At 36.7% G+C, this 9,863-nt stretch overlaps 1 protein-coding gene across 1 annotated transcript; it reads left to right on the top strand.

Annotated features, from left to right (window-relative positions):
* Positions 1–1,460: 1,460 nt before the first annotated feature.
* Positions 1,461–8,031, top strand: Cyssl2 (cystatin S like 2). Its single transcript, XM_087654971.1, is given in 3 exon segments — positions 1,461–3,517; positions 6,819–6,932; positions 7,948–8,031. Coding segments are annotated over 3 exon segments (426 nt in total). The 5' UTR covers positions 1,461–3,289.
* Positions 8,032–9,863: the final 1,832 nt, after the last annotated feature.

Below are 9,863 nucleotides of genomic sequence, written 5' to 3'. Positions count from 1 at the left end.
TGGGCTCCACTATGCTTATGGCAGCATTATTTATAATATCAAAAAGCTGAAAAGAACCAGAGATATTTAAACAGAGGAATGGATACATCAAACTTTGTACACCTGCCAAACAGAGTAATAATCAGCTACTAAAAACAATGACTTCCTGTAATACATAGACTAAGGATGGAACTAAAGAATATCATCCTGTGTGAAGTGACCCATTCACCAAAAAACAACACGTTGTATGCACAGACTGTTAAGTGGATATAAGCCCAAAATCATGATTACTGAAGATAAAATGCAAAGACCAAAGGAAGTTCAAGAAGAAAGATGACAAAAGTGTGGATGCCTCAGTCCTTTTAGAAGCAGGATCAAAAATATTCCTGGTAAGTTATATGAAGACAAATGTTAGAGACTGAAGGTATGGCCATTGAGAGCTTGAACCAACTGAGGATCTTGTCCATATACATACACCCACAAAACACAGTTATGTTTCTGATGCAAAGGAGTGAATAGTGAACAGGATACTGATATTACTGTTTTCTTAGAGGGTGACAAATACAGAGGTGAATGCTCTCAGCCGATAATTGAACTGAGAACTGGGTATACAATGAAGGAGTTACAGGCAGGATTGAAGAAGTTAAAGGCATGTACAAAGCAACAATCAAAGCAATGCCAAACAACCCGTGTTCCCAGGGACCAATCTACCATCTAAAGTGTAAACAAGGATAGACCATCGCAGAAGCTGCATATGTCACAGAGGATGGCTATATTGGATACAAATGGGAGAAGAAGCCCTTGAACCTGCAATGGCTGGAGCCCATAGCAGGGTAATGTAATTCCTAGGAGGCAAGAAGGGGTGTGTGGAGGGCAGTGGGACACCGTCATAGATGAAAGTGTAGGGGAATGAGATAGGAGGTTCCTGGAAGAGAAACTGGAAATGTTTAACATTTGAAATGTAAAATGAAAAAAATAGTATTTTTAAGAAAGAGAGAGAAACAAAAATTGATCTTGCAAAGTTCAAATTCCATGAGACGCAGAGCTGATCAAAGGTCAGGTAACACATAATATGTGTATAGTCTTCAATCTGTGGGTTGTGTTTTTTCCATCATTAAAACATGCAAGAAATAATCATATTTTTTATGTCTAACCACAGGTATTTACATGTCTCTGAAATCCAATGGTTGAGTGAGGAGAAATTATAATGCATTCATTTCTGCCAAAGAAGAGGTTCTGATTTATTACCTGAAAACAAAATATATTCCCAAGACACTAAAAGTAAGTGCCTCTAATTCAATCATATTCTGTAAAAATGAAAAAAGAACTTTAGGTATTCAGAATATCTGTCTGAATTTTGGACTGTTTTCAAGGAACTGTGGTACACTATTCTTTGACCCATGAACATGAAGAGATCCACTTATTTCAACAATCTAACATCAGGCTGAAGAAGAGAAATGACTATGACACTTAATCAAATTTATATCATGTTAGACGACTGGATACATTTTAAATACAATGTAATTAACAACTAAACATGAATCCTGGTTATTCAAAGAAGAAATGATCATAGGAATTTAAAGAACATCAAACAGCTAAGAAACTCAAAGAGAAGTATAACTCATTTTGAAGATTTTAAAAGATTTTTTATTTTGAATATATATTTTGGAGTATAGGAGTATATTTAAAATGAGATTTATATAACTCACTGACTTTTACTTTTGAATATTTTAATGTATGTATAGTACTACCTGAAATATGACCAAAGAATGGGTAAAACATGAGAATATAATTGATACTATCAATTATTTTTTTTCACGAAACTGTTTCTTATCATCATCAGGACATGGTTTGCATTTTAGACTGAACAAATGTTGACTTTATTCCTGTTAGCAAAGCAAAAGTAACTGAAAAAATAGCTAAAAAGTACATCATATTGTCCAGTACACTTGATTTCAACTTGTAAATCTTATGGGTCTACCATGTGTAATGTGACTGAAATAAAGTTACAATAATATGTTCATCAAAATATCAGGAAATTTAGTAATAATGGATTATTTTACTAGGTTAAGATATAAGGGCCTTTCTACAAATGTGATAAACATAACAAAGAAACCCAGTTTAAATTTTACTTTTGTTAAGAAATGTTAATATCTATTCCTTGTAGTTATACACAAGTGTATCTGTGTGCATGCATGCATGCAGCGCTCTCTCTCTCTCTCTCTCTCTCTCTCTCTCTCTGTGTGTGTGTGTGTGTGTGTTTGTGTGAATGTGTGTGTGTATTGTGTGTGTGAGTGTTTCTCTCTCTCTCTCTCTGTGTGTGTGTGTGTGTGTGTGTGTGTGTGTGTGTGTGAGTAAAATAACCTGAGAGCCCAGAAGCACTGCTTCCATTTAGCGGGTTATTAAACTTTTTCTATTATATCTGGATTATCAGTAATTATATGCTGATTTCAGGAAGAATATTAAGATTTTTGACCTCTGAGATATGACTCCAGGCCTGTTGCACTTTTCTATATGTATCTAATTCCTCTCTAGTTAACCAGCCACAAGATAGGTGACAGAAGGTTATTTCCTGTCCTGGCCCTCTGACCAAAGAGTGTAAGCCAGAAAACTACCTTCAGGAAGCTTCCTGTAATAAATGTGATGACTGCTGTTAATGGGATGTGGAAAAAATCCACTTACACTTTGATAAATCACAGGTTGTTTCAGAAGTTTTGTCTCAGAAGCAGGCATTACTGAATGAGACTATAACTCCTGAAATAAAACCCTTCCATGAGTACTTGTTTAATTTGAGCTTGGATGATACTGTTCTGTCAGGATCCTGAAGCCAATGAGTTTCTGGACCACAAAGTGTTCAGGTTAGATCTTGAAGGAATGTGGAAGCCAGAGAAGAGTGATAAATTTGGTGAAGCAAGAAGACCAACCAACTAAAGCTAAGAGAATGAAGAACAAGATTTGTGGAGAAAGCTATGGTGAAGAGATAGTCTGGAACTTTGGGAGGATAACAAATAGGTGAAATAGAAAGGTGATGGGATGTATGGAATGGGAAGATGTGGCCCAGAATAAGACAGAAAAGGATTAAGTTCTGGCACCCTTTAGGAAGAACCACAAGAGAGAAAATAAATAGTAAAAAGGAGAACTAGTAAAAGGAGGGAAAAGGTGAAAAAACATATGGTACTGGAAAGGAGCCAATGTAAACTAAGAACAGAGAATAAAAGGCTAATGCATTTGAAGTCTGTACTCACTAGCTGATCGAGGTTCACTGCAGTTCCTCTTCTAACCTTGGATCGAAGTGCATTTCGAGAAGAACATGGCCTACTTGCTCCATGCTCGACTGTTTCTCCTGACCACCTTCATGCTAGTTCTGAACCTGTGCACTTACCCTGTGCTAGGTCACATTCTGGGTGGCATAGAGAAATATAGCATGGAAGACGAAGGGGCCAGAGAATCACTGAACTTTGCTGTCAGTCAGTACAATGAAAACAACAGTGACTAGTACCTGAGCCGTGTGTTGGAAGTGAAGAATGTCCAAAAGCAGGTATGTTATCCTTCATTGAGAAGGCCTGAATTATAGAGGGACAGGTATGTCTGTTTACTCCATCTAGCATTCTCGCCAACGTATTGCTGTCGGGTTCTAAGTCAGTCTGCTTTGTATCTAGTGAGTTGACTTGAACATATTGGCAATATTCACATGTTATGTACTTCATTATGTCTTTTGATGAGATATGTTCTGTCCTCTGAAAGTACATGTAGGTTAGTTTACCCAAATTGCAATAACTTGTTTTACTCCTTTGAAACGTAAGAGTATCATGCCAGTGTGTGCAGCATGTCTGTTTCTTGCTAAACTTCTCCAACACACAAGAACAGTGGCTCTTGAACAGATCTGGGAAAACCTTATTATTGTTAGTCTTCTTAAGGCTGTAGATATTGCAAACACATAAATATGTTACCACAAAATTATATTCTCACCACAAGTAGAATTCCTTCTTGATATTTTTAGTATTTTATACAATTCATACCTTGTTTATGATATTAAACAATATAAGAACTTTTAAAACTATAGCACAGGGGCTATAATTCAATCCAGCATATCTTTTTTACTATTATATTTGATTGACTTTAATCCAGATTCCTCCAATAGCTGAAAGATATGCGTATCTGGGTTAGCAATATCTACATGTACTGTTAGCAAACTCTTCAGTGTATTTTTTCCATCATGTAAAAATGCAATCTTTTATAAATTTTAAAAGAATTTACAGATAAATGAAGAAACTGTTTGTACAAAGATTTCTCATATAGAGAATCACTCAGTAATCATGATCCATTTCTAGCCACTCTCAGAATGGCTTCAGGACCTCACAAATTTCTTTTGCCTGAACTTCTTTTCCTTAAAGATTTGCAGAACTGTGTATAAACACCTGCACCCATCATGGTGATAAGCCTATGTTTTTCCACTGCATTTAGGGATTGGTACCCTAATAGGATATTACTGAGTATGAGGTAGCTGTTTGAATGATGAAAACCCAATGATTTTCCAGACAGAAATGTAAAACAGGCTTTCCTTTATCATAAAGAATAAGTTTATATGCAAAATACTATTTCTTTTGGCATCTTCAGGTTGAAAGACAATGATGACTTAGATCTTATACGAGTCGTTATAGTAGGAATACCACCACTCTTCAGGACATTAGCTTCATTTTTCATGGTTACCTTTGACTGTCCCAGGAATTGGCTTCAAAAAATTGTTTCCTCTTCCACTAGATTTGGATCATAGTCTGGATTGCCTTCTCAATACTTGTATGTAGGAGCATCGGGGAATCTACTTGAAAATAGCACAATGGAGAGGGCTGAAAGGAGATTGTTGCAAGATTAATCAGGGGTCAATAGCCCATACTAGTGGATGCTAAGCCATAGAGTCAACATTGAAGCAAGCAGAAAATATATACTTGCAGTCCATCATATTAAAAAAAACTTCAAAATCTAACCATCTCACTGAGACCATCTCTCAAGCACACTGTGGATGTTACTAATATAAATACAAACACAGCAGTGAGTTATGATGCATCTATGGAGAAAACTCTATTCTTCTTGCCCTTAATATCAATGATATAAAGAATAACCCATTTATTCCTGTCTACAGCATTTTCATATGGACTCACATTTTCCTGTGCAGTCCTCAGTTATTTTATAAGAGTTCATAAAAGGAAACTACATTGAGGTCCTCTAGATTGCGAACATAATTTTAATGAGTGTTAGGTGAGTGAGTATTAACGAAATTTTCCATTGGACTATGTAATTGCCTTCAGCAGATCATTATGTATCCCGAGTCTCTTGAAAACTCTTTCATTATCCATGATTGAAACTTTAAAATGATGAAACTAATGAGTGGTCATCAGAGTTAATTGGTTGGGATACTTAAATAAAATATTACTGATACCACATTCTCTGACCTCAAGTGTTCGCTTGATTCTTTCTTCCATGTCCTGTTTTTGGTTTTCTGTCAACATTATGTTAATTTCGTGGTTCTCTAGACACTCTTTTATGCATAATGGACTGGCACCTATGAAATCCTGACCTTTAAATAAAAAAGATATCTACATAAACATCTTTATTCAGGCATATTATGACAACTACTAGAGAATCATAGAACATTGCACACTGAATAGAGAAGATGAGTCTTATTTAATTAACATGAATCTTAATGGTATGTCAGGCACGTGATTCACTTAAGGGTTCATGTGGTTCTTAACACTTTGTCTGCTGTCCACATTTGCTTCTCTAGAAATCTGTCTGGATTATTCAGGGATTCCTTGTGGGAAAATATATAATTATAATTAAATAAAACATAAAAATCATACATGAAAATTTCACACTCAAACACATACCTATTAATAGTTTTACTTTAAAGGAAGACAGTGTAAAATTATATGTCTTTTGTGTTGAGATATCCTTTAAGTGAAGCACCCCATGTCTTTATGTCCATGCCAGGAAGAGTTGGAATAAAAGGAAAGAATGGATTTCCTCCTCTCACAATGATTCAGTGAGTTCCCAGACACCACTCACTAGAACAAACCTACTTCTTCATCTCTGGCTAGAGTTTCAAGTTAATCCTGTTCTTTAGCCTACTGATATCACTGGTCCTCTGATCAGCCTTGAATTGATGAATACAATTTTTTTAAAAGATGTATTTATTTTATTTACATGAGTACACTATTGCTATCTTCACACACACCAGAAATGGGCACCTGATCAATTACTGATAGTTGTCTGCTACCCTGTGGTTGTTGGGAATTGAAATCAGAACCTCTGGAAGAGCAATCAGTGCTCATTTTTTTCTTTTTTTATTGGAGTTATTTCCTTTTTTAATAATACTAGATATTTATTTAAATTTCAAATATTTTTCCTTTCCCAGGTTTCTGTCCATAAGACTCCTATCCCCCACTCTTCCCCTTCTTCTATAAGGCTGTTCCCCTCCCCATTCACCCTCATTTATCTCTCTTCCTGACAATCCATTACACTGGGGATCCAACCTTGCCATGACCAAGGGCTTCTCCTTCCACTGTTGCCCAGCAAGGCCAGCCTCTGCTACATATATTGTTGGTGCCATAGGTGAAACCATGTATATATTTTTGGTTTATTCTCTGGAAGCTCTAGTTGGTAGACATTGCTGTTCTCATGGGGTGATATTTCACCTGTGACTGCTGACTCTTCTGAGCCACACAATTTTCCAAAGTATTAGAAACAGTTTTCTCTCTGTGTCCTGATTCACTTACTGGAATTTAAAAGAGCTCATGTGAAGTTCATATTAATGTAAAAGTGAATCTCTAAATTAACCTTAGGTGGTGGCTGGAACCAAATTTTTGTTTGATGTGATCCTAGTCAAAACAAACTGTTTGAAGAGCCAGAATGACTTGACCAACTGTCCTGCAAAGGACCAGGATGGACAGCAGGAGGTAAGGCTATAACCCTTTTGTGAAAGTAGAGGAATGTACAACCTTGTGATTTAGGGAAAGTACATTTGGGATGATATACATGCACAGGGAAATATTTGCAAATAGATGGGAAAATGTTTGTGTGTGTGTGTGTATGTGTGTGTGTGTGTATGTGTGTGTGTGTATATGTGTGTGTGTGTTTGTGTGTAAGTTGTTCAAAGTGTCTGGAATTTTCTTAGTCAAAAGTTCAAAGATACATAGGTGATAATGTTAAAATATATATGTGTAAATGTAGTGTACTTAGTTAAGAATACATCTAGGAAGTATTGACAGTATAAACAGCACAGGGGGAACAGTGTATCTGTACATATAAATAATTTGAGTTTCAAAGTATGCTTAAATGTGAATTATGTGTTCTGAGATCACTGTAGTGTGGCTTAGTTAAAATGGAGGAGGTAGCAATAGTTTGCATTGTTTTGAAGAGATGTTTACCCTTCCAAGAAAGCTTCTGTCCACATTTCTCTCAATGAAAATCAGCCCATCGGTTCTTACCGATCTGTTCTTACCATCTGTTCTTAACACAAAATTCTGGCTTAAGCATTGGGAGTTGTACATTGGAGATACTGTGCACTTGAGTACATTGGCAATTCTTCCTGCCACTTTCCCTACTATGAAGGTTTCAGAAATTTCTATTTCCATGTCCTAGGATGTACCCTGTCTAGGAGTGAGAGGGTCCTGTGTAGAGAATGTATCCTTCTGAGATGATTGAAGGAGTCATAGAATTATCCTTAAGGGGATGTTTTGACAAGAAAAAAAGTAGGGAATGCTTGTGCCCCTAAACGGTAGACACTTGTCATATGGTAGATGGACATCATTGGTGCTGTCTATCACCAGTCAGCTTAAGATGGCTGAATACCGTATAGTTGGGAGAGGTTGGTTTTTACATTCACCAGCCAAATTTTCTCAAACACTTCTGGTATCAAATTTCATCCTAGCTTTATTCAGCACTGATCAACATTCTTTGTTTATTTTCTAGCAGGAATTCTGCTCATTTGAGGTATATGACGCCCACTGGGAGAATGATATGGCCTTGATAAGCTCCAGCTGTCACAATATATAACTTAATGTCAAGTGGCACAGTGCAGGATGCAGATGTCTCTGGCATTGCCTCATCACTCCAGTGGATGACCTATCCTTGATGAATCCTTACCAGTACCAACATCAGCAGTTGATTAGACTGCTGAGAATATAGTGCCCATGTATCTTTCCCTTTATCTTTCCTCTGAAAATACCCACATGTGCTTGTTCTTTCCTTGCTCAATAACATGTTCAACAGCTATTTTTGAGTGACAGCAGCCTCAGAGTCTCTAACTTTGTTGAATAAGAAAGATCCAAATGAGGGTTCACATCCACATGGGTACAGCAAATAAATGTCTTATGACACTGACATTTTTGAAAATGTTGAGATGATAATGAAAGTGAAGTGAGTAAAAGTTTAATTTTTCTGACTAAATGGCTCCAAACAGCGAGACAGTATAAAATAGTGATATACTGAAGTCCTCATGTATGCTTCCGTGAGTGCTTTGGCTTAGTCCCTGAGCATGTCACAATGGCGGTGAAATACACAGGACATGCTGTACTTCATTTATACGGGCTGCCACACGGTGTGTAATGGGCTGCTGTGAAACAATAGGTCATGATGTCTATGGCAGGAAAATGCACTCTGAAATTGGACATTTAGCTTTCCCTTGTTTGAGGGTCACCATGCCTTCAAAATTCCAGGACACATTGGTCCCAGTTTTTGTGGCATCCAGGCACCATTGTGAGTCACAAAAGGACCAAGAATGGAGTCATGGGATCGCACAATGAGGATAGCCTCTAGCATGGAGACATGTTTGGGAGTTCTCAGTTTGTTAATTGGTTATTGTCTTTAGTTTGGAGGACGTAGGATGGGTTCTGTCAGAAAAAGCTTTCTATATATTAAAAAGAGGTAGAAAGTGTTTTCTTGTTTGTGTGCATTGCTCTATGAGTAATACTCATTAGTAAATCTCCACCAGACTCCAAATAGGGTTGGGCTTAAAACTACCTATATTTATACATGTATTCACATTTGATGCACCTTGTTGGAAGAGAGAAATGAAAGGATGGTCATAGGCCTTGTCTACTCTGGTGTAACATTAGATTTTACGTGCAGGGTAAATACTGAAGTTGTATGCTATTACAAATTAGTACTCACAATGTGAAATTGTCATTTCCAAAGGTCAATTTTTATGAATGCTAGCCCAGAGTACTGTATCCAGCAAAACTCTCAGTTAACATAGATAAAGAAAACAAGATATTCCATGACAAAACTAAATTTACACAATATCTTTCTACAAACCCAGCACTACAAAGGATAAGAAATGGTAAAGCCCAACAGAAGGAGGCAAGCTATAACCTAGAAAACGCAAGAAACTAATCCTCTCAGCAACAAAACAAAGAAAAGAAAAGCACACAAACATAATTTCACATCCAAATATGAATATAACCAGAAGAAATAATCACTATTCCTTATTATCTCTCAACATCAATGGTCTCAACTTTGCAATAAAAAGATATAGATTAACAAAGAGGATATGCAAAGAGGACCCTGCATTCTGCTGCGTATAGGAAACACACTTCAGAGACACAGACAGACACTAACTCAGAGGGAAAGGCTGGAAAACAACTTTCTAAGCAAATGGGCAGAAGAAGCAAGCTGGAGTAGCCATTCTAATGTTGAATACAATCAATTTTCAACTAAAAGTCAACAAAAAAAGATAAGGATGTACACTTTATATTCATGAAACGAAAAATCCACCAAGATGAAATCTCAATCCTAACTAACTCTGCTCCAAATAAAAGGGCACCTACATAATAAGAGAAACCTTACAAAAGCTCAAGGCACACATTGCAATTCACACAATAATAGTA

Source organism: Rattus norvegicus, chromosome 3 (assembly GCF_021556685.1).
Source record: "Rattus norvegicus strain SHRSP/BbbUtx chromosome 3, alternate assembly SHRSP_T2T, whole genome shotgun sequence".
Classification (NCBI taxonomy): Eukaryota; Metazoa; Chordata; class Mammalia; order Rodentia; family Muridae; genus Rattus; species Rattus norvegicus.
Note: the sequence above shows the minus strand (reverse complement) of the source record. Positions and strands in the feature narration are given on the sequence as shown.